At 44.4% G+C, this 25,458-nt stretch overlaps 2 protein-coding genes and 2 pseudogenes across 3 annotated transcripts; 1 reads left to right on the plus strand and 3 right to left on the minus strand.

Moving 5' to 3' along the window:
* Nucleotides 1–5,522: 5,522 nt before the first annotated feature.
* Nucleotides 5,523–8,436, plus strand: LOC123184390 (vacuolar protein sorting-associated protein 60.1; the record flags this gene model as incomplete). Its single annotated transcript, XM_044596529.1, is given in 7 exon segments — nt 5,523–5,593; nt 5,695–5,846; nt 6,772–6,865; nt 6,952–7,023; nt 7,114–7,225; nt 7,508–7,656; nt 8,112–8,436. Coding segments are annotated over 7 exon segments (699 nt in total). The 3' UTR covers nt 8,163–8,436.
* A 758-nt stretch (nt 8,437–9,194) lies between these two features.
* On the minus strand, nt 9,195–13,330 carry LOC123184378 (probable leucine-rich repeat receptor-like protein kinase At1g35710; annotated as a pseudogene).
* Nucleotides 13,331–18,585: 5,255 nt separating this feature from the next.
* On the minus strand, nt 18,586–20,484 carry LOC123184401 (lysine-rich arabinogalactan protein 19-like). Of its 2 annotated transcripts, none has more exons than XM_044596535.1 (2): nt 18,991–20,484; nt 18,586–18,755 (listed from the first exon to the last, which is right to left on the minus strand). In XM_044596535.1, the coding sequence occupies exons 1-2, from the start codon at nt 19,835–19,837 to the stop codon at nt 18,721–18,723; spliced, it is 882 nt and encodes a 293-aa protein (XP_044452470.1). In that variant the 5' UTR covers nt 19,838–20,484; the 3' UTR covers nt 18,586–18,720. The 2 variants fall into 2 exon arrangements, with proteins under 2 accessions (XP_044452470.1, XP_044452475.1); XM_044596540.1 differs by having other exon boundaries at nt 18,696–18,755; nt 19,000–20,484.
* Nucleotides 20,485–20,875: 391 nt separating this feature from the next.
* On the minus strand, nt 20,876–23,903 carry LOC123184420 (uncharacterized; annotated as a pseudogene).
* Between the last annotated feature and the right edge of the window lie 1,555 nt (nt 23,904–25,458).

Consider the following 25,458-nt stretch of genomic DNA (forward strand, 5'->3'; position numbering starts at 1 on the left):
CGACCTTATCCTCTCGTAGGGCGACGCCGACGAGGTGGTGCAGTGCCGACTGTGGGCGGGAGCGCCCTGTTGCGGCCGAGTCCGAGGAACAAGAAGGAGGAGGGAGGCAACCGGTGTAGGGAGTTGGGCCATGGGGGGCGGGGGTAGGTGGGCTGGCTCGGGTGGGGGGTGGGCCGAGGCCCAGCGGGAGTCGGGGGCCTTTCTTCGTTCTTTTTCTTTTTGTTTTGTAGCAGCGTTTGCATTTTCTTTTAGTCACTAATGACTTTGCAAAATTATGCCACTGGACAAAACAACTTCAAAGAATTATTGTGCACTGCCATAAAAATATTGTGAGACTTTTGAAAAAGCTTGCCAATTTTATAAATTAAAAAGACATTTAATTTATTGCTTAGGTCACTGTTTTAAGTAGTTTAGGCCACTCAAACCCTTTTGCAAAAAAATGTTGGTTCACCACCAATATTAGTTATGGATTATTTCGCACATGATGAACATTTTAGTTTTCATGTTTGGCAAATTTGAATTTTTTACTTTAATTTGAAAATGAGATTTGGACTGGAATAGAATCAAAGTGAGATTAGCAACAGTAACAATGATGACAAGGCATCATTAGAAGGGGATTACTATAGCATGATTCTCGAAGTGTTACAACGGGCCAATCGTTGATGGTTACAAGCAACAACGCGTGCAGGTTAAATTCTTCCTGTTTGTGCTCATCCCACGTACGTACACCATTTCCATTCCACATCTGTAAAAGTTCTTCAACTAATGGCCTTAGGAACACATCAATGTCGTTGCCGGGTTGCTTAGGGCCTTGGATGAGAACTGACATCATAATGAACTTCCGCTTCATGCACATCCAAGGAGGAAGGTTATACATATATAGAGTCACGGGCCAGGTGTTGTGATTGCTGCTCTGCTCTCCGAAAGGATTAATGCCATCCGTGCTTAAACCAAACCATACGTTCCTTGGGTCACTTGCAAACTCAGGCCAGTACTTTCTCTCGATTTTTCTCCACTGCGACCCGTCAGCGGGTGCTCTCAACTTCCCGTCTTTCTTACGGTCCTCACTGTGCCATCGCATCAACTTGGCATGCTCTTCGTTTCTGAACAGACGTTTCAACCATGGTATTATAGGAGCATACCACATCACCTTCGCAGGAACCCTCTTCCTGGAGGGCTCGCCGCCAACATCACCAGGGTCATCTCGTCTGATCTTATACCGCAATGCACTGCATACCGGGCATGCGTTCAGATCCTTGTACGCATCGCGGTAGAGGATGCAATCATTAGGGCATGTATGTATTTTCTGCACCTCCAATCCTAGAGGGCATACGACCTTCTTTGCTGCGTATATACTATCGGGCAATTCCTTATCCTTTGGAAGCTTCTTCTTCAATATTTTCAGTAGCTTCTCAAATCCTTTGTTAGGCACAACATTCTCTGCCTTCCACTGCAGCAATTCCAGTACGGTACCGAGCTTTGTGTTGCCATCTTCGCAATTGGGGTACAACCCTTTTTTGTGATCCTCTAACATGAGATCGAACTTCAGCTTCTCCTTTTGACTTTCACATTACGTCCTTGCATCGACAATGACCCGGCGGAGAACATCATCATCGGGCACATCGTCTGGTTCCTCTTGATCTTCAGCAGCTTCCCCCGTTGCAGCATCATTGGGCACATCGTCTGGTTCCTCTTGATCTTCAGCAGCTTCCCCCGTTGCAGCATCACCGTATTCAGGGGGCACATGGTTGTCATCGTCCTCTTCTTCTTCGCCGTCTTCCATCATAACCCCTATTTCTCCGTGCCTTGTCCAAACATTATAGTGTGGCATGAAACCATTGTAAAGCAGGTGGGTGTGAAGGATTTTCGGTCAGAGTAAGACTTCGCATTCCCACATTTAGGGCATAGACAACACATAAAACCATTCTGCTTGTTTGCCTCAGCCACTTCGAGAAAATCATGCACGCCCTTAATGTACTCGGAGGTGTGTCTGTCACCGTACATTCATTGCCGGTTCATCTGCGTGCATTATATATAATTAAGTGTGTCAAAAACCATTACAGAACATCATGAATAGATAATTAAGTGACCAAATTAATATAAGTTCATCATCACATTAAAACCAAAGTACATACATTGTTCTCATCTAACAACATAGAGCTCTCCAGAGCATCTAATTAATTAAACCATATATTGAAACTATGTAAAACATTTCAATGTGAAAAGAAATGCAATCATAATCGCAACCAAGGTAACAATTGATCCAACGGCATAATGATACCAAGCCTCGGTACGAATGGCATATTTTCTAATCTTTCTAATCTTCAAGCGCATTGCATCCATCTTGATCTTGTGATCATCGACGGCATCCGCAACATGCAACTCCAATATCATCTTCTCCTCCTCAATTTTTTTATTTTTTCCTTCAAGTAATTGTTTTCTTCTTCAACTAAATTTAACCTCTCGACATTAGGGTCGGTTGGAATTTCCGGTTCAACTACCTCCTACATAAATAAAATCTATGTCACGTTGGTCGGCATAATTGTCATAAACAATAAATGAACCAAATAGTTATAAAAAGATAATATATACCACATCCGAATCATAGACAGGACGAGGGCCGACGGGGGCGGATACCAAAACCATCGCACTATATAATAACAAGCAATAAAATAGTAAGAAAATTAAACAAGTATCTATCTAAAGTAAGTTTTTTTTCAGAAAGAAGATAAGAACAGAAGGCTCACCACGGTGGTGCCGGCGACGAGATCGGCATGGGCGATCGACGGCGGTGAAGACGGGAATGGGACGTGACGGGCCGCTAAACCTAGACAAATCTCAAGGAAAATGGAGCTTTGAGGTCGAGCTTCGACAGGAGAAAGCTTAACTAGTGTGGCTCGGGCATTTCATCGAACACCTCATGTGCATAGGAGGTGAGCTAGAGCACCACAAAGCCCCCCCTCGCCGGCCAGAGAAAAACAGAGCACTGGAGCGCTCTGCTCGTGGGCGAGGGGTATATATAGGCACCTCATTGGTCCCGGTTCGTGGCATGAACCAGGACTAAAGGGAAGCCTGTGGTCCCGCTTCAAGACACCAACCGGGACCAATGGTGGTGGGCCAAGAGCGAGGCCCATTGGTCCCGGTTCGTCCCACCAACCAGGACCAAAGGGGCCAGACGAACTGGGACCAATGCCCCCATTGTTGGAGATATGCCCTAGAGGCAATCATGTATGATGATATTTCCTATGTGTTTATGAATAAAGATAGTCCTTGGACATTATCAATGATGTGTATAAGCAAGTACGTGACTTGTTTGTGGGACTATGCATTGTATGATGACTGTCCTAAAAGGTCCCTAGTCGAAAAGGCTGTGTGGATGCGCAACCAACTAGACTAGCATATGACACGGTTGATGGCTTGGTCTCACTAGCCATGGAGCATTGGATGCTAACCGGATAATATGGACTTGGAAGGATCTGGTCGGATCCGACGTAGTCGGATCCGAGTCGAGATAAGGTCCGAGTCGAACAGACCCAACTATGAGACGCAACGATATGTCATCTCTGAGTCTCTAGTACAACATATGTTCTATGTCCTAAGACCTGAGCTGACGCATGTACTCTGGATGGTGACAGACTTGCTTTGGGCCGACCAAACGCTACTCCGTAACTGGGTAGTTATAAAGGTAGGTTTCGGGTTTGTCCAGAACCATGCTGCGAGACGTGGTCGAGCAAGATGGGATTTGCCCCTCCGATCAGGAGAGATATACTCTGGGCCCCTCGTGTGATCCGACCAGGATAAGCATGGCCATGCGACAAGGATTATGAGATAATCCGGTTTATGGTCGGCATCACTGGAACGAGAAAGAGGTCGGGCTAGCACAAGGATGACAGACTCGCCTTGAGCTCGACAACATATATCGTGTGGCAAAATGAATGGAAGTATGATGTACAGGTTCGCTAACCAGCTTCATAGTCTGCTTGGTGTTCGGCATGCCTTGCTAGAGGCCGCTACCAACCGTGCAGTTCGGAGGTGATCCGAACTGCGACCAAGCCGACTTGAACCTAAGGGGTTGCGTGCTTAAGGGAAGGAACCTACGAGGTCGGATCCGAGGAACACTGGTCGGATGTGATCCGAACTGTATTCGGATTGTGGCCGAGTAGACTTATGTGCTTTAGGGTACGTGCGAGGCCCAAGTGTTGAGCCCGCGACAGACGCCTATATATAGTGGAGGTGCCGCACACTCACGCGGTTCATCGTTTCGGCGCTGTCACTAGGGTTTGCATGTGTTGCGAATAGACACCTCCACTCATCGTCGGTTGTGTGATCGGACCTAGCAGTCCGTCGCACGACGTTCCTCCTGCACGCGCGGATACCATTAGAGGCGGTGCACTTGCGCCGCTCCGGCTAACCTGTACGTGGGAACCGACCACCGGCTGTACGAGGGGGATCGGATGAGGAGGAGACGATCCACGCGGACGCGTTGCCCCAACTCTTCTTCCGCTGCACGGCACTGCGTGTCTAGTGGTAACGAACTATGATCCATCTCCCGTAGCATGTTCTTGGTTGTTCTGCGCGTAGGAATTTTTAATTTGCAGTCGACGCACCCTACCATAGACCCCAACACCCACGAGGCCCGGCAGGCCCGTGGCCTCACGAACCGGGACCAATGCCCCCATGGGTCCCGGTTCTGGCCTGAACCGGGACTAATGGGCTGACCCGGCCTGAACCAAAGCCCTCTTTTCTACTAGTGCCGGGTGCTACGCTGGCCAGATGCAGTGGCGGACCTAGGAATGAGCCAAGGCCCAGACAACTCTGTTGGCTGTAGCAAATTACTGTAGCTACAGCACACAAATATATGAAGGACATGGGCCTCACGCCCCAGGCCGCCGCCCCTTCTGCCTGGGGCCTAAATCCGCCCATGGCCAGATGTGTAGCGCATGTTAGTAAGACGCTGCACAGTGCAGTATGACGTCTAACTGTCAGGAACTACATAAAAGGGTTAGCTGGGTGAAATAGTTTTAAAAGCAGTTCAGTTTGTGAATTAGTTTCGCCTTGAGGTCAGATTTGTCGTTTTTGCCCTTATTTTTCGAGCGACCTAAGAAAGAAAGCGTGGAAAGGAGCTTGCACATAATAAGACTTTGAGGATCTAGAAAAATTTCCAAACACTTGGTCAACTCTTGGACAAAATCTTTACAACGTGTGTGTTGTGCGTGTGTGTGTGGCAAAAGCCTTGGACGTGAAGGAAGAGGAAACCGTGTGGACCTGTGGAGTAGGAGTAGGACCTACCGGGGAGGGAACTTTAACCGAAACGCCACGGAGATTTCCAGGAAGCACAGACAGAACCCTCCTCTGCTCCTGCTCTCCCGATTCCCCTCCCGATTTCATCCCCAATCCTGCACGCGACGGCGGCAATTCGACCCTCGCAAGCGATCCAGTCCAGTCGGAGCATCCCCATCATCAACCTCGAGAGAGAGGCGGTTCGATCCTACCTGGTCTCGCGCGCGGAGGAGGCGGAGGAGCGATGAAGAAGATCTTCGGCGCCAAGAAGAGCCAGGACCCGCCGCCGTCCATCCAGGACGCCACCGACCGGGTACGCATCCGCCCGCGCATCTTCTCTTCGATTCCTCGATTTTCAGGTAGCTAGCTAGGGTTGGATTCGACCCCCTTCTCATGGAATCCATGGCCGGGCAGATATACAAGCGGGGGGACACGGTGGACGAGAAGATCAAGAAGCTGGACGCGGAGCTGGCGCGCTACAAGGACCAGATCAAGAAGACCAGGCCCGGCCCCGCCCAGGAGGCCGTCAAGGCGCGCGCCATGAGGATCCTCAAGCAGCGCAAGATGTATGTACAAACCCCAGCCCGACCCCACTATTAATCTGTTATTTCTTCTAGTCGACCACAGTAGGTGATAACAGTGAATGCTAGCTGCTATACTGAACTAATGGGGACATGCAATTTCCTGGATAGACGGCCATTAGAGACCGACCCCCTTCTGGCCGCGGCACGCCCGAGATGGCAAGCTGCATTGAGAGAAAAAACAATTTCAGGATGTTTTCTTACCTAACAGGACACACCTAAAACACATACCAGACTAGTAGTTGTATAAAGCAAATTTAGTATGTCTCACATTCTCTTATATTGATAGTCCATAGCTTCTTCTGCTCCGCATCCAAGTGCTCCATAAACAATCATCATCTGCTGCTAAATAACGCTGATTTTAAAGGGAATCTCCAAGATGCTCTATTATATCAATTGCACAGGCAGTTGTGGGGATATCAGCATTTGTCATGTTTGTTCTCCTGGGCCAGGGGCAGCTAAAAAGGAATATTGCATTAACAATGAGGCTGCACTACCAAATGCTTGTCTAAAATGTCAACTAAAATACATGGTTAGCCAGACCTACTACTCTCTTGTGGTCGTCCATGGGCAGTACCAATGTTGTTGACAAGTCACCTTCTGAAAGGCTAGCTGAGAAGGCATAGCTGAATCTATTTGACGTGCTTCCGTACACCTTTAGATTTTCTTCCCTTCTTTACAAATTACAACACATCATCTTTGTGCAGTTTCAGAATTTCCTCCTAGGTAGGTTGTGTCTTTATAGAAACTGCTGATCCGAAAAGCTAGCAAGTTCTTAACATGGACAAGATAGAAGTGGAATGCTATTGGTTCTCCAGGATTACCCTGTAGCATTTAATCATTCTTCTTGCGGCAGGAGCCTATATTAGTCTAGTGCTCTAATCTTCATACTCCATATGCTTACCTACAGGTATGAAGGTCAGCGTGACATGCTGTACAACCAAACTTATAATCTTGACCAAGTTGCTTTCGCATCAGAGGGAATCAAAGATGCTCAACAGACTGTATGTTGCCTTAATTTCCTGTCAAGTTCATGATAGATTCTTATTATGGCACCCAAACTTATGTTGAATTGTTTTTCATTTAACAGATGACTGCAATGAAAGCTGCCAATAAAGAGCTGAAAGGGATGATGAAGACTGTCAGGATTGAAGATATAGATGTATGCAGCATAACTGTTCATATTTTCAAGATCTTTAGCTTATTTTCTTTGAGTTACATCTGAATCCATACCTGCTGTTATAATCCGCAGAGCATGCAAGACGAGATGATGGATCTTATGGATGTGAGCAATGAAATACAAGAAACTCTTGGTAGAAGCTACAATGTCCCAGATGACATCGACGAGGAGGAACTTATGGGCGGTATGGCTCTTATGTAGTTGGCTCTTCTTGAATATTTCAAATGTTTACTGAGTCAACTAATTTTCCTCACAGCGGTTACCAGCTGGGAACCACTCTTCTGTGTAAAGTTTTGTAGTTGAATTTGATTCAGTACACTCTCCATTTTATATTGGTCTTAGGTTTCATCTGAAACCTTTTTTTGGCCCTTTTTTTGCATGACTGGTTTTGTGTCATGCATTTGTTAATTTACAGGCAAGACGGTTCTCTATTTGCTCTTCTCATTTTGTATGTTGGAAAATGCAGAGCTTGATGCTTTGGAAGCCGATATGGACTTTGAGTCGAATTCAGTCCCATCGTACCTCCAACCAGACAAGGAGACTGATCTTGATTCTGAGCTTAACCTACCTGCTGCACCAAGTGGTCATGCAGCAGTCCCGGCGAACCGGCAGCAGGTATGTCAATTGCAAGACTGACTAGTTCAGTTTCTGTTCACATTGATTCTCATAGGAAGAAAGAGATGGTTCATGTCATTTCCCATGTAATCACAGTGTTTCCTTTATCTTGTGACATGATCTAATTTGACAGGCTAGATGCTTGAGATCATTATGAATGTAGTGCTGAACTCATAACTCTTGTATTTCATGATGCATGCATATGTTGTTGGTATGAACAATTTGAGCTCATAATAGCTTGATCTTAATAGTAAAAGAAACACACAGAAGGATAACATGCAAACTGTTTTCATGCCAAACATGTGGTATATGATGGATTTCATGATGAACTTTGAAGTCTCCGTTGAACATCTCAGACGGCGCATACTTTAATTTGCTTGATTACCCCTGATTGCAATGTGAACACTTGTCAACCAGTAGACTAATTTGCTCTGCTTACTTTTGTCTGTTGGCAGGAGGATGAACTGGGACTGCCTACCGTGCCGCACGCATCAATTCGTACCTGAATGAAAGTAACAAAAAAGCTATGGTGTAGATTTTGATCTCGTTGTAAATGGTCGGCACGTTGTTTATGCATGGACAAATTCATTGTATCTTGCATCATATACCACTGCAATTTGTTGAACGATGGAATGTCTCTTTCCCTTTGTGCTGGAACAATAGTGTGTGATAAAGGGAGTGTTCTCTATACGGTTGTACATCCTGTTGTTAGTATGTCTCTGCTGAGTTGAATTGGTATCTGATTCTCTGATAATGAAATTATGGGACATTGCTAGCCCACGTGTTGTCTGTCACAGCTTTTCCTATCATCTCATCTTTGTTAAGTTTGTATTAGGCATCAAGAAAAAGAAGGTCGTATCTTTGTTCCATGAAATTCTCATTACCAGTGCTTGAAATTAAGTGTAGTAGTAAATTATCTATTGCTCCATCCTAAGAACAAGGACCACATATGCTCCATCATGAGGACAAGGACTACGTATGCGTGCCCTACAACCCTCCGTAAGCCCTTTTACTTAGTACTGGTGTACTTTTGTTGTTTTATGCACCTATATCCGTGTGTTCACATTCATTTGGTCCGTTCGAACGCTTGATCATTGTGATCGTTCCTGCTTGGTCCAAGGTATTTTACTTTGATACCCAGACAACAATAAGCGAGATGACATGATAACGTGTCAGTTTTGGATTCCAGTTTTTCACCTTCAGGTTCATGGGGGCAATAATAAGGAAAAAGGACTACATACTCCTGCCCTACAACCCTCTGTAAGTGCTTTTACTTGGTATATTGCGGTACTTGCTCTTTTTTTATGCACCTATCTCCAATGTGCTTACATTCATGTTGTTCCGTTTATGCATTGTGATTGTTCCTGCGTGGTCCAAGATATTTGATCTTGATTCCCATATGGAATAAATAAAGCAGGACAACATGGTACTGTGCCAGTTTTGGATTTCATTTTTTTCAATCTTTATTAGGTTATGCGAGCAATAGTAGATAAAAAGAGACAAATATTAGGACACATTTAAGTACCCTGCAGACAACAGCCGAAAGAAAGTGTCACATGTGGATACTACAGTCTTTAACAAATATAAGCAACCCGCAAACCAAATTATATTTATGCATTGTAAAAATCAGCAAGCAAAAGAAATATCAAGAACATAGGACAAGACACACATTTTTACGTGGGAAACCCTTGCAGGAAAAACCACGGGCACACAATGGTGATCTTTGTTGTATCAGGAGAGTCTACAAATACATAGACTTACAATGAGTCTTCAACTCATCCTGTGTGGCATGGCAAGTCATATGGCAAGAGGTATATATAGGTGGTGTATGAGTGATGTATAAGTAAACAAAATTAGAAATCTGAATTGGCCTCTGCTTCGGTAGACTCTGGTTTCTCACTAGGATTCAGACCTTATGTCAACATGCATCCCTTGCTGTAATGTAAGTGCGCTGAAAGGCACGGTAGTTGAACTAGAAGATGGCTGGATGAGTGTTTGGTATGCCTCCCGCATGGTTGGCCTTGCTTGGGGAGAAGATTCCAAACATGATAAGGCCAGCTTGATGACCAGAGCTAAGCTATTCTCTTCAGTTGATATTGGTGGTGTTGGCCGTTGGTCCAGAATATCTTTCACCATCATTGACTGTTCGCCGTTAGAAAGACTACCATCTAATAAATCCCTTGGATGCTTGCCCATCACTAGCTCTAACACAACCACCCCAAAGCTATAAACATCACATTTCTCTGTCGCAACAGATGTGTATGATAGTTCTGCACAGAAGCGTCAATAATATTAGAATTAGGAATAAATGGATAGAGACGAATGCTTCTGACGTGAGAAGGAAGGTTATGCTAGTACATACCAGGAGCGATGTAGCCATACGTTCCTGCTAGTGCACTCCAGTTTGATGAATCGGGCTTAAGAATCCTTGCCGTGCCGAAATCCGAGACAAAAGCCTTAAAGGATGTATCAAGTAAAATGTTGTTGCTTGTGATATCTCGATGGATTATAGGTGGACTTCATTCGTGGTGCAAATAAGATATTGCTTGAGCCACATCTGTTGCAAGAGCAATTCTCTTGTTCCAATCTAATTCCTTTGCTAGCTCTTGATTTTCCAATATTCTGTGGAGGCTTCCCTGTTGAATGTAGTCATAGACGAGAAATTTATACACTGGATGGGAGCAGAATCCATACATTCTGACAATGCTTCGTTGTCGGATCTGTGTTAAGATTTCCATTTCACTACGAAATCTTCTTTCATCATCCAACTCTTCTTCGGTCTGATGAAGCTTCTTCACAGCAACCAACTGCCCATCTTGGAGTTGTGCCTTGTAGACTTTGCCGTATCCTCCGGTTCCAATGTTGTACTTATCATCAAAGTCTTCTGTTACCCTTACAATATCGTCAAATACTAGTCTTCCGTCAAAATTCCAAACAGAGAATAGGTCCCTTGCTTCAGAGGTAACACTTTCTTGTGGATTTCTCTTCTTACGAGTAAGTATTATTATGACAACAATTGCAGCAACAATGACGAAACCCATCACAAGAACAATTGGCAAAAGCAAACCAAGTATCTTCCCCTTTTTGTGAGCAGCTACTGGGGTTGAATAACAAGGTGGCAGACCAGAGAAGTTACCACACAGACCTTTATTGGGAAGAAACCAACTCGCTGAAGCATTTTGGAGTAGCCGTGCTGAAGGGACCGGTCCATCCAAGTCGTTGTAGGACACATCAAGCATTGAAAGGCTCACCATGCTTGCAAAGGAGGATGGAATGCTGCCACTGAACTGATTATGTGATAAATTCAGAAGTTGTAGCATCAGCAACTTCCCAAGTTGCTGCGGTAACACACCACTGAGGTTATTTTTGCTCACATCTAACTTGATCTGCAGGCCTGCTAAATTTCCAATCTCACTGGGCAAACTCCCATTGAAGTTGTTGTTGTTGATCTTCAAGGACTGTATTCTTATGCAGGCCCCTAGTTCCTCAGGTATTGATCCACTTAACATGTTCCCAGATATATCAAGGTATCCTAGACTGCTCAGCTTTTCTATCTGTGTAGGTATGGGCCCGGATAATTGGTTGAATGATAAGTTTAGTATATATAGATGAGTTAAACTGCAGATTTCTGGTGGAATCTCACCACTGAGATGATTAGAGTCAAGTCTTAGTTTTTCTAGGTTGGACAATTTAGAAAGGATTGTAGGTATGGGACCCGTGATCATATTTTGTGCTAGATGTAGTGCCACTAATTGAGTAGATGCACCTAGATTGGATGATATCAGCCCAGAGAGTCTATTCGATGCCAAATTCATCACTGTGAGTTGTGGATAAACACCAAAATGCTGAGATATATCTCCTGTCAGTTGGTTTGACTCAAGGTCAATTTCAACTAAACTTGAACATGTCTTTAAACTACTTGGAATGGGGCCATTGAACATATTATATGCGACATTGAGAGTTTGAAGTCCGGCACCTGAACATATATTTGCGGGTAAAGGTCCTGAAAGTGAGTTGTTAGCTAGCTCAAGCACAACAATGTTTATGAGATATCCAAATTCTTGAGGAAGATCACCTGATAAATTGTTATTGAAGATTCGCATTTCTTGGATGTTGTGCAACTTCCCAAAAGTTTTAGGTATTGATCCTGATATTTGGTTCTCATTCAAGTATAAATATGCGAGGTTCATCAGATTGCCAATCTCTTCAGGGATGGAGCCGGTTATCTGATTTCCATAGAGGGATAGTGCTACCAGCTTGGTAATATTTCCTAGGCTCCCAGGAATAGTGCCAGATATTTGGTTGTCGAACAACTCTAAATTCTGGAGATTCAGTAAGTAGCCCAATTCTGAAGGTATTGGGCCTGTGATTTTATTTGTATCGAGAGAAATTACATTGAGCATAGTGATGTTGCCTAGTTCAGGGGGTATTGAGCCTATGATTTGATTTTGGTAGAGCATAAGTTGGTTTAGCATCTTAAGATTTCCTATTTCTGGGGGTATTGGACCTGTGATCTGATTTTCATAGAGAACAAGTTGGTTTAGCTTAGCGAGTTTGCCTAGTTCTGGGGGTATTGAACCTGTGATTTGATTTTCAAAGAGAAAAAGTTGGTTCATCTTAGTGAGATTGGTTATGGAGATTGGAATTGGACCTGACAAATCATTTGAATTAAGCGCAAGACCATGCAAATGGACTAGCCTGCCTAGTTCTTGGGGTATAGGCCCTGAAAGTTGATTACCAAACAGGTACAAATCATTTAGTTGGGTCAGATTTCCAAGGGTTTTTGGTATCATGCCGCTTAAGCTGCTGTTGCTTAGCTGCAGACCTTGTAGGTTGACAAGCCTTCCAATCTCCTCAGGAATGGGACCTGATACCATGGTTTGGTGAATGGCAAGAATATTTAACATTGTGAGGTTGCCCAGAGATGCAGGAATATGTCCTGTGAGTCTATTAGATGAGAGCTCAAGCACCCTGAGACTTTGCAGGCCACCAATCTCACTAGGAATTTTCCCTTTGAGCTGGTTGAAGCTAAGGTCAAGTGCTGAAAGTGCTGACAGGGAGGTGATACTAGTGGGTAGTGCACCATGGAGACTGTTGTTTTGAAGGTTGATATATGCGAGGAATGGAAGAGCCGAGAAGTTGAGCTCACCAAGCTGTCCGCGGATGCCAGCGTCTGGCAGGGAGATATTGGTCACCACCCAGGGCATACGACGGCCATGGCGAACAGCCGTGCACATGATGCCCGTCCAGTTACATGGGCTGGTGTTTTCTTGCCAAGAGCTCATGCGCAGCGGTGGGTTTGCAAGTGTAGCTTTCCAGTGGAGGAGGGCCATGCGTTGAGACCTCAGTGAGATCCCTCCATGGCGCGCTGCATGCGCTTCTTGCAAGAGAAGAAGGCACGACAGCAGCAGTAGGCAGAGGTACAGTAAAGGTCGCATTTTCCTTGCTAGTTTTTGCATCTGGAATTTTGGAAATGTGTTTGGTTGGGGGATGTGATTCAATACACAATGCAGCTCTATTGATGAGTATTTAACAGTGTGCCGGCCATTGTCATGAGGTCCTCAGTCAGTCAACACACAGCAGTTGAGTGGAAGCTGCTGCTGGATGATATTCTTCAGTATCTGTCACCATCTCTGCCCCATTTTTCTTTCCTTTGGCAGCTTTGTTGGACTGCCAGTTTTTCTTTTTCAGCGTGATCATCTCTTACTCTATTTTATTTCCTCATGCCTGTGGAAAGATGACACAGTAATTACTCCCTGAAAGCAAATTGAAAGCAGGGATAGAAGGGTACCCACCACAGCATACGCCTACTCATATCTTTCCCAGTTCTCCTGCATCTACAACTTATGCACTTAATGGACTTTTGAATTAACATTCTAGTACAGTTTTTATCGGATGGTATCTCCTCTGATTGGTTTGATAGTATTTCTTATTTGTTTGACCATAACTGCTTGAATATTTTTTAAGCTATTCTCTAAAATGTTTCCCTTTTTGCTTTTCAGCTGGTATGAAACAAAATATTTAGCTCAAGTGGATGGTTAACCATGGGAAAATTCCATTCTGGAATTCTATCGATGGTGAATATGAAAAGGTTTATGTGCTGAATTTTGGTTCATACGAATCTTGGACCAATTGTGTCCTGTGTCCGAGGGAATACGAGGCAGTGGCTGCAACTTGTTGAATTCAAGTGGCTGGCTGAAGAAAGGTCCAACTTGTGGGATACAAGTGGGGGAATACAATTAAGCAAAAATTTGGAGCACACTGACCGAAGAAAAGTTCCAACCTCAAGTGGATTTGATTTGGTAATATTCTACTTCTTCGAGCACTTTCTGTACGTCTTCCCATGTATGAGTTGATTGCCCAGCACTTTATAAATACAAGTAAACAAATAGTGTGCAAATGATTAGTATTGCTCCCATACTTTTGGTAGCTCCAAGTGGCGCCTGTGCTTATGTGTACGTGTAGATTAGACTGGTTGCATCTTAAACATAGTCTCTCAAAGGTAGACTCATATTACCTTTGCTGTTTGGCACAATTTCTGCATTATTCTGTACGTCACCCCGTGCATGGTATTCTCTTGCCTCAGCCCCTGGTTGCAAGAACTTGATTTTTTTCCCTTCCTGATCCCAGTTGAACAATGAAATGTCTCTTTACTACTTTTGTTTTGGAATAATAGCGAGTGATAGAGGGAGCTGCTCCCGATACAGTTGTACGTCCGGCTTTTAGCATGTCTGGTTCCACTAGCTGAGATGAATTTTGATGATTAGTTTGGTCGAATTGGTATCTACTTTTCTTATAAAGAATTTATTGGGCATTGCTAGCTCTCCTGTTTCCTTCACTTGGGCCTTTTCACATGATCTTAAGTTTATAATAGGCAGAAAGAAAAAAGAAGGCTGTATGTTTGTTCCATGTCAATCCACAAGGTACTGCAGTAGTAAATTATTTGTTGTTCCATGTCAATCATTTTTCTTATGAGCACACGTCGAATTTCCAATGTTTGCTTGCCTGCCTAACCGTCGACCAAACTAATATTGTAAGTCTGTAAAAAAAGTCTATGATATATTATTCAGACTACTATGTTAGCTGATAAATTTATTGTACAAATCATCAGGGGTTGGCCACAATAACAATTGTCAACCTTCGAGACACATCTTCCTGCTCACCTGCTGCCAAATGGTATACTGACGCTTGTGTAGATAGATCGTTGTGCTCAGCTGATATTTCTTACGTGCCCAAATAATTATGGTGGACAATCAAGCCAAAAGAGAATGTGTTTGCTGAAGCCGACCATGATTTTTTTAGAGAAAAAGGATGCACCGCCCGTTTTCATTATACTGTATTAACGAAGCATGAAGAGCTCGGATGCTAAGCACATGCACAGGTATCAGAAGTAATAAGGTTCAGATTTCCGACAGAAATTTTAAAACGTGTCACATGAGGAGAATATTTGGTGGATAATGCTCATATGGACTACATATTTCTGGAAATATAATGCTCATATGGACAAGGACTTCATAATCCGGCCCTACAACCCGTTAGTCTTTTTACTTAGTATACTGTATGTCTCATGCCATCCTTTGTAAGTCTGTATTATGAATGGAGCAGATGGCAATTTTTGTAATATTGCTTGCCTGTCGAGTGTCGACCTAACCTGTCGTGTAGCAAAGGTTTCTGAACTCGATGATTGTTCAGATTATTGTGTTAGCTTCTAGATTTTCTGCTACAAGTCATCACGCGAAACGAAAGCAAAAGCAAGCATCATGCCCATCTCCGGCTTGGGGTGTGTGCTCGATCACCCTCCGTCGTTATCATCATCATCATCATCATCACCGTCATCTCCTGCATGCCTGGGTTGAGAGAGTCGAGAGATTCAGGTGCTGCCTTTTTTCTTGAAAAGGAGGAATTATTCAGGTGCTGCCTGACCCTGTACTGCACACAGTGTGTCTATCTGATACAAGATCCAGGCTTTCAGTGGAGGGTTTGGCACAGCAAAGTGCACACACAGAATAAACATTTAACGCCCAAACACACACTCCTAATTCATCAGATGGATAATATACCACATTGGTTGGTAGTGTTCTTATTGAACTGTAAAACTGAACAGAGTCTGAACTTATCTCATTGATTCAGAGTCAGGAGTACATATAGGCACTGAATACAGGCAGTTTACAGAGAACGTGCACACATATCGTGCATCGTGGGACTAATGGTGGGGAGACTAAGTCATGTAAACGTGACAGTAATGTGTACACTTAGCATCCCCCCGCAGTCGCAGCATCGATGTCGACGATGGTAAGACTGGAGCGAAATTCACTGAAAATCGCTGTTGGTAGTCCTTTGGTGAAAATGTCAGCATATTGAGATTGAGTAGGAACATGCAGTACTTTGACTTCGCCCAGCTGCACCTTCTCACGGACAAAGTGGAGATCGATCTCAATGTGCTTGGTGTGGCGATGCTGAACTGGATTCGCTGACATGTACACTGCAGAGATATTGTCGCAGAAAACAATGGTGGCCTTGGATATTGGACGTTGGAGTTCCAACAATAATTGGCGGAGCCACACAGACTCAGCAACAACGTGTGCCACAGCTCTATACTCCGCTTCTGCTGACGACCTGGAAACAGTGTGTTGCCTTTTGGAAGACCAAGAGATTAGATTATCACCTAAATACACACAAAATCCAGAAGTAGAGCGACGGGTCTCGGGGCAGCCGGCCCAATCGGCATCCGAGTATGCTGTCAGGGAAGTTGGGGAGGAGGTGTTTATGTGTAAGCCAAGATGAAGAGTGCCCTTGAGGTAGCGAATGATACGCTTGACAAGAGCGAGGTGAGGATCACGAGGATCATGCATGAATAGGCAGGCCTGTTGGACAGCATAAGCAATGTCCGGGCGGGTTAGGGTGGCATATTGCAGAGCACCTGCAAGGCTGCGGTAGAATGCCGGGTCAGAAACAGGGTTGCCGGAGGAGTCAAGCTTGTTGCCAGTGTCAACGGGGGTGCGAGCAATGTGACAGTCAGTCATGCCAGCGCGGTCAATGAGGTCAGAGAGGTACTGACGTTGGGAGAGAAACAGGCCAGCAGAGGAGCGCGTGACAGTAATGCCTAAGAAGTGATGGAGAGCTCCAAGATCGGTCATGGAGAATTCTGACCGAAGAGAGGCTATAAGAGAGTTGAGGAAGGTAGTGGAGGAGCAGGTTAGGATGATGTCATCAACATATAAGAGGAGGTAGGCGGTGGCGTTGTCGGAGTGATAAGTAAACAGAGAAGAATCAGACTTTGAAGGGAGGAAGCCAAGGGTCTGAATGTATGTGGCAAAGCGAGAAAACCAAGCTCGGGGTGCTTGTTTAAGGCCGTAAAGAGACTTTTTGAGCAAGCAGACGTGATCAGGAAAGGATGGATCTTCGAAGCCCTGTGGCTGTTGACAGTACACAGTTTCAGTCAAGGTGCCATGAAGGAAGGCATTTTTTACATCTAGTTGGTGTATAGGCCAGTGAGAGGAGGTCGCAATGGATAGGACGGCACGAATTGTGCTTGGTTTGACAACAGGGGAGAACGTCTCATCGTAATCGATTCCCGGTTGTTGAGAGAAGCCGCGGCATACCCAACGAGCTTTATAGCGAGCCAAGCTGCCATCAGCGTGAAATTTGTGGCGGAATAGCCATTTGCCTGAGACAACGTTGCAGGAGGGAGGACGAGGAACAAGCTCCCAAGTGTCATTCTGCTTCAAAGCATCAAACTCGGAGCGCATAGCCTCAAGCCAATGGGGATCATGAAGTGCAGAGCGGTATGTTTTAGGAACAGGGGATATGGTAGAGGTGGAGGCTAATAGGTTAAGACGGCGAGCAGGGATGCCAAAGCCCCGTTTCGCTCGAGTGGTCATCTTGTGTGGGTTTTGGGGAATAGGGACCGGAATTGCCTTGGCCGGTAGAAGTGGAGTATGGCGAGGTGTGGTGGAGGCAGTATAGGGAGGGGGTGGAGGGGACGGTGGTGCCGGAGGTGTAGGAGGTTCATGCGTAGTTGTGGCCTGCGTGGGAGTTGGGTTGTCGGTAACGGCAAACAGAGGCCGTGAGGAAGGGGAGGATGAGTTGGGATGCGGAAGCGTGGAGGTGGCGTGCAATGTGGCAAAGGGAAAAGATTGTTCGTCGAAGGTCACATGGCGGGAGATGATAATCCGACCAGAGGATAGATCCAGGCAGCGATATCCGCGGTGCTCGTCAGGGTAGCCCAAGAATACGCACGGAGTGGAACGTGGAGCAAGCTTGTGAGGTGTTGTGGCAGTGAGGTTGGGATAGCACAGGCAACCAAAAACGCGCAGCGTGTCATATGGTGGAGGTGAGTTGTGAAGGCTGATGTATGGCGTAGAGGAGGGGTTGGATTTGTAGGGGCGAAGGTTGAGGAGAAAGGTGGCCGTCCGAAGAGCTTCGACCCAGTAGGCAATGGGCATGGATGCCTGAATGAGCAAGGTGCGGAGTATATCATTCGTGGTGCGAAGGGCGCGCTCAGCCTTGCCATTCTGAGGCGAGGTGTATGGGCAGGAAAATCGAAGGACAATGCCATGCTGGAGAAACAAGTCGCGATTGCGTTGGTTGTCAAATTCAGTGCCATTGTCACACTGAAGAAATCGAATGGGTGTGGAGAAATGGGTAGAGACAAACTGTTGAAACTTCACAAAAATGCCATGAACATCAGATTTGGCCTTAAGAGGAAAAGACCACATGTAGTGAGTGAAATCATCAACCACAATCAGATAATATTTGTATCCAGACACACTGAGAACAGGGGACGTCCAAACATCACAATGTAAAAGCTCAAATGGTGTAAAGGTAGATGTCTTTGATAGATGAAATGGCAAACGTACATGCTTTCCTCTCTGACAGGCTTCGCAGAGCGCTCGGTCATGAGAGTCTTTTCTACAGGGAATTTGAAAATGCTGAAGTAAATTAGATACAGTCTGTGAATTGGGATGGCCTAAGCGACGGTGCCAAAGGTTGACACTAGTGAGGAACGCCGATGCAGAGTTGGTTGTCATGGCTTCATGGAATGGATAGAGATCGCCAGTGCTATCATATCGTGCGATCAGGGCCTGGGTTTTGAGATCCTTCACAGAAAGACCAAGGGGATCAAATTCCATGGAAACTTGATTGTCAGTTGTAAAGCGGCGAACAGAAATAAGATTTTTGACTAGGAAGGAGCAACAAGAACATTGTTAAGATATAAGGGACGATGAACATTAGGAATAACAGAACGACCGATGTGAGAGACAGAGAGATGTGATCCATTGCCAACAATGATGGATGGTGTAGAAGGAGATGGGTGGGCAGAAGACAGCATACCAGGCGTACCAGACATGTGCGCAGTTGCTCCAGAGTCGACGATCCAGCCTCCATCATTGTGGTTGGTATAGGCGTTCAAGGCGTGGACCAAGGCCGCTTGGTCCCAGGCAGGAGACGCAGGAGTCGTGGGAGGTGCGTACATCGGCGCTTGCATCGGCGCAGCCGCATAGGCAGGAGGCGCAAATGGCGAGGCCGGGTATGTCGCAGGCGCCGGTTGATGGTTCTGCGCGAAGGAGTAGTATGCCTGAGCAGGAGGCCGGCCAAGCAGGCCGGGGCCGCCGACGAGTCGTGGCGACGGCAGCTGCCAGGGCACGGGGCCAGGCGCGGCGACGGCAGTTGCCTGGGTCCATGGGACAGGCCAGGCCTGAACCAAGCCGGTCCAGGGATCAGTGTGGGCACGCCATGGCGGAGTCATGGGTGCCGTCGGTGTCGCTGCCGGTTGACGAGGCAGTGCTGGTGAGGCGTGAGCCGATGGCGTCGTGGAGGTCGACCCGTTGTTGGATGCGTTCCGGTGCTGAAAACCGGGAATCGGGTTCTTGCCCTTGTAGTTCGGGCTGACGCCGGTGGGGCGCACGGCCGGCTGTTGCGGGGACGGAGCTTGGGCGGCGTTGCCGCTGTTGCGAGGCCCGTTGTTGGAGTAGAAGGCCTGCGGTTGCTCCATCCTGGTGCGCAGTTTGGTCTCCTCGAGTTGAAGCATGGAGAGCACCTCAGAGTACGGCGGCGCGGGGCGAAGCAGAGGGATGACGGAGGTGACCTTGTCGAATCGCTCGCTGATGCCGGCGAGGGTGGCGGAGATGAGCCGGCGGTCATCCACCGGAGCGCCGAGCTCATGCAGTTCATCCGCCATGGCCTTGAGGCGCTGGCAGTAGGTGCCGACGGGCTCGTCCCTCTACTTGAGGGTGCGCATCGCTGTCTCCAGGTGGTTGATGCGGGCATCGCGGTTGTCCTGGAACAGGCGCTGGAGCTCGCGCCAGATGACGAAGGCGGTGGCGCCGTCCTTGGGGAGGAGGCCGAACAGCTCCGTTGAGATCCGCGTGTAAATCCACTGCAGAATGGCGAAGTCGTCCTTGATCCAAACGGGATCGGAGGAGGCCGCCAGGTTGTCGCCGTCGATGTGGCTGCGGAGGCCGCAGCGCCCGAGGTGGACAAGGAACAAATGACGCCAGTGGTAGTAGTTGTGCGCCGCCAGGTCGAGGACGATGGGGATGAACGGGGATACATCTGTGATGGTGTCGATGATTGAGGTTGGGGCAAGCAGAGTAGCAGATGGAGGGTGAGTAGGTAAGGTAGGTTGGTAGGTCGGGGGAGGAAGATGACCCAGAGGTCCGAGGTGGGTGTTGCCGGCGGCAGGCGAGATTGCCGCGCCGGTTTGGTTCATCGTGGACGAGGACTAGTCTAGCCTGATACCATATTGAACTGTAAAACTGAACAGAGTCTGAACTTATCTCATTGATTCAGAGTCAGGAGTACATATAGGCACTGAATACAGGCAGTTTACAGAGAATGTGCACACATATCGTGCATCGTGGGACTAATGGTGGGGAGACTAAGTCATGTAAACGTGACAGTAATGTGTACACTTAGCAGTTCTACTAGGGTTTCCTGCCCCATATTTGGGCCCATAGAGGTCCGATCATATGGTCTTTGCTGCTTTGAGGCTTCACTGATTTGTTTTACGATTGTCACCTAGCTCTTGTCAGAAGTGCACGTGTTGGGAATGGCTTATGCGCGGTGAAAACCAATAATTTAATAAACTAGAGACGATGGCGATAATCAACATCAAGACCAAGTTGGAACAAAATAAATGAAATAAGGGACAGTCTTTGACCATTAAGTAACATATTTTTTATTTATTGAACGCAAATGGCAATACAATTTATTTTTATCAACCAACACAACCACCTGGTCCACCATAGTTGAACATATAACCCTTCTTGTATTCGAGAAATAAATTATTTGCTCCATAACAATCTGGCCTATCAACTAACTTGATCATGGGAATGCCAAAGAGGTCGGAAGAATGACCATTTGGATTGTAGTTCTGAATGTGCTTGAAGTACGCAGATCTCTTATCGTCATAATCAGGGAAGTGGCTGCTACCCATGGGAGGACCATGTGCGTTCTTCAAGTAATTCACGAATCCAGTCAAGGCTTGTATACGTCGAGTTCCCGGGCAAAGCTTATTTGGAAAATGTCCCAAGAATGATGGTTTTTGTAAATCGTGATGGTACACCACCCAATCTCCGGAATTTGGATCCTGTAGTCAACAAGGGATTGATGACATCCATGAACAATAAATTTCATGTACAAGAAGAGTAGGAAACATGTTGTTATTTACAAGAATCTTGGGTGGCATACAATTTCCTAGATTCCAACGTTCCATATTTTCTTAATAAAATACAAAGCATGGTACTTAGTAACCATGTGAATTTATGCCTAACTAATTTTAACATTCAAAAAATATATCTTTGTTAATTGTAATCCTCTATTCCTAAATAGTTGCAATCCACTACCTATTTTTCCTATTCAAGCAGCCATGCCATGTAAACAAGTCATACATGTTAGTTATAATTTTACTTTTCTTTCTATATGTGTGCATCCATACCACATCAACAAGTCATGCATGTTCGTATAAGTTATATTTTTCATATGTGCTTGTTTTTCCTATCCATGTAGTCCTACACGCCAGCACGTCATGCATGCCCCTCATAAATTACTGTTTTTGCGTTTATTTTTTGTTGTCATGAATGGATCATGTGTTGGACACTCTGAGGATACTTATGTAGTTCATGTTTCACATTTTTGATAGAAAAATGGCATTCTGTTAACCACAATCCTACTTTTTCTCTTTTGTAATTGCTCTTATAGCATCTATTTACATGTTTCATTCGATGAGGTTACTGCAGGAACGTGCATGTTTCATCTAGTTATAGTAGAAATAGGAGCACATTTGTGAATTTATATAGATATAGTAATCTCTAGAATGGGACAAATGGTGCACCTTGTTGAGGCTAAGCCTAACGTAGTGGTCTTCTTTGCCATAAATTGATGGAGGAGCCATGGCTTGTCCAGGCACTAGATTAGCTCGACTTGCAGAAACAAATCCTGGGCACTGCAAGTTGTAGCACCCCTTCGATTTCAAGTCCTTCTGAGCAACAAAAAAAGAGGAAACATGTATTATTGTGGATGTAAAGAGACTTTTACTTACTCCAATAGTGCCTCTAACTCCTATGAAATACCATAAAACTATATGGGGACCACAATAATATATAACTTGTTAAAATGGCATTGATTATACTTACGGTCCAATATGTAAAGAAGCGAATATCTCTGTTATGGTATAAAGAGGGGGAAATCTGCAAGCAGAAGCAAATTATGAAATAGTTGTTTATTCAAAAGAATTTGACTTTAACATCATGGGTGATATGTTTGTACATGAAATCCAACTTGAATTAAGTTGTAGTTTCCTCCATCTTGACAATAGATCTGTAAGGATGCTCCAGATTCTTGAGAAGTTCCTTGATTTGGTGAAGCCCATATACTCATGTCAGCTCAAAGGCCGTAGAATTGTCCTGGCTCTGTGTGCCACATTGCATACTAGTGATAGAAAATTATAGCTCAAATTAGCAAATAACGAGAAAAATCTATAGAGAACGACATAATAAAAAGTGAGGGTGTGCGTTCTTGGCCTTGGTATGAGGTTCACCTACTAGACATTTACAATGGCGAATTTTTCATGCTATTTTGGAGTTAGTCTAGATTTGTTTTCATAGGCCTTGTTGAGTATATCATACTAGCTTTAGCTTCCTCCGCGGGGTGTGGTGTCAATCCAACACAATTAGACCTTTTGTGGTGATGCATGCAATGCTTTAGTTCATGTGCATTTTTTATGGTCTTACTTAGGTGCTTGGGCTCACAACATCTTCTCTCCTCCTTGCGGCATGGGTGAAACAAGATTTGATTCTCTCTCTGGTAGGTGTGAAGTGTATTGCCAATAAAGTTGGTATGTCAGCATAAGTCTCCTATAGAGTATGTCTTAACTGCCTTTCTGAATCTGTTGTTCACAGTATTTTGGTAGCATGTTTTGTATGTAATGAGCATAGCTTTGACGATATATAGGGGATCAAGATAAGTTCATTTAGGTGTATTCCTTTTATCTGGTCTTTATGTACCACCTTGTCTCATGGACCATTTACCATAATTTAGCTTGACAAGCAATGATTTAGATACATCACTAATGAATTAGAGTCCTACTGTTTTTCATCTGTGGTTTAAATATGTGATGCATATATTGAAAATACCTTGACTTTGCCTTTTATATTTATCACATGTCACTCTGGCATATACATTGTGACATTTTTGTGATCAATACACAACAGGAAATCAACAAAACATCCCAAATCTAACGCATGAAAAAGTAAAGAGAGATATATACAGAGAATGGGGGAGAGTGTGTGTACATGAGAAACAATGCCGCTTCCTTCATTCGTGATATCAGCTCTCCAAGGAAAATGGAAAGGTTTACGTCTTAAAAGAGTGGTGTTCTGCAGAGGGAAATAATAGTTCATGACTAGTTAGCATATATAATTGATGTACAGAGTCTTTGAAAGATAACTATTTGTTTCACATATGTCCTAGATTTTAGTTGAACATATAAGTAACATAAAGTAGTTATGAATATTAACACCAATAGTAATTATCAAGATTAAGGGGTTGAGTAGATACAATAATGGGATAATACATAAAACAATTGATAAAAAGTTGTATATATCAAAATCTAAATGTAAAATATTGGTTACCTTCTCATTCGTCTGGAGATTGACATCTACGTCTACCGATTCAACACAGGTGAGGTGGAAAGTTATACACAAAAAGCATAGTAAGACCGATATGACCACATAATCACCTCCCATTTGTATAGGTAATTGTGTTATTTTCCATGAAATAGTAACTATGTGATTCCTGACGTACTTGTATCTTCTTATAGAACACAACTTATATAGAATTGAGCCAGGTTCTTCTTTTAGAAGGCTTTGGATTGCATTGTACTGATGATACACTGAACATTTAATGGGTAGTCATCTGGTGAACTAATCTTTCTAGAGTTGGGTATAAATCAATTGTTTAATTAATGTTCATTAAATATAGATTTGGTTTACATACAATTAACGATTGCTTGATTTCCTATCTTTTTATATGAATATAGATCAATTTATGCATCAATAATAATTAACAATGGACTTGATTTGCATCCAAAGAATGGACGTATGAGGGCATATACAATGGTCTTATCTTAGAAGTGCCACATAGGATAATTGCAGAGGTGGAGGAGAGAGAAACATAAGCAAAGACTTGCCTTCTTTTCATTAAGAGATGATCTCTTAGCAACAATTCTCTCACCACATAATTAGGAATATCTTGTTATTAGAGACCAGACTAAGAGTAATACATTGTACATCATTTTTTGTTGTCTTCTCTAGATTACATAGGGGACATAAGATAAGAAAATATTATCAACCATTGTACATGCCCTCATGATCTATATTTTCTTATATGCAAAAAATAGGCGTTGTATCAATGTTCCTTAAGTGTGGAGCTGATTTGCATGTAATGAATGTTTGATTCATATATTTTTTTGTTTGGATATGAATATAGATGGATTTTTCATCAATTTTTATTTCTTAGTGGACTTGATTGACACTTCCTCCATTTAACACATATACCAGTTAAGTTAAAGAGTCTCCATGTTAATTGCAGGAAAATTGGGCTAATGTTAATATTACAACACCTATAGACATGGGACCATTGGCTGACCTGGCTACAAAAATATACTATATGTACCCTGTTGACAATACCCATTTGTTGGAATGACTCACAAATTTCATCATTCGTCATTCATTGACTACAATCTAGGGCCAGGACATCAAGATAATCCTCACGATCTCACAATGACGACACCAAGCCCAAATGCCTCAAAAGATTTGCTAATATATTGTGAATAGAACATCTCCAATTTCAGAGTCAAACATCATTGAAAACATATCTATCCATTTTGAAGTTTAATTTTGTTTATTAAAAAATATTAATCTACTAATTGTTGTGATTAAGGAAAATTCCATGTGTTTCTTTACGTGTAGAAATACATGGAGCCACAGGAAGACGCGCCGGTCAGGCAGAAAACTTGGAGTGACCATATCTTGTAGGTGGTCGAAAGTAGTCATGGAGATTGACCAGCTCCCAGGGACTTTGGGCTTTGCGGCTGTTCCAGCGGAGCAAGAAAAACAGCAAATCATGGTACCTTATGTTGTGGCGTTCCGGCCCTCGAGGCCAAAAGTTGCGTCACTCCTGCTTGCCATCACTATCGCGTGTGACTCTAGATCTGTGTTTCCCTGTCGGCGGCAATGGATGACTTGCGGGAGAATTGCGGGAAGAAGTTGCACAACATATAAATGTTCAGATTTTCTAAAT

This window comes from Triticum aestivum, chromosome 1A (assembly GCF_018294505.1).
Source record: "Triticum aestivum cultivar Chinese Spring chromosome 1A, IWGSC CS RefSeq v2.1, whole genome shotgun sequence".
In the NCBI taxonomy this organism is placed as follows: Eukaryota; Viridiplantae; Streptophyta; class Magnoliopsida; order Poales; family Poaceae; genus Triticum; species Triticum aestivum.

What these genes read in the sequence shown, in the direction of transcription:
- LOC123184401 (XM_044596535.1), bottom strand. Translation starts at nt 19,837, where the DNA reads ATGGCGGATGAACTGCATGAGCTCGGCGCTCCGGTGGATGACCGCCGG. An exon ending in GCACATGTCTGGTACGCCTG is followed by an intron (nt 18,756 to 18,990) that starts GTATGCTGTCTT and finishes CTTTCTGTGAAG; the next exon opens with GATCTCAAAACCCAGGCCCT.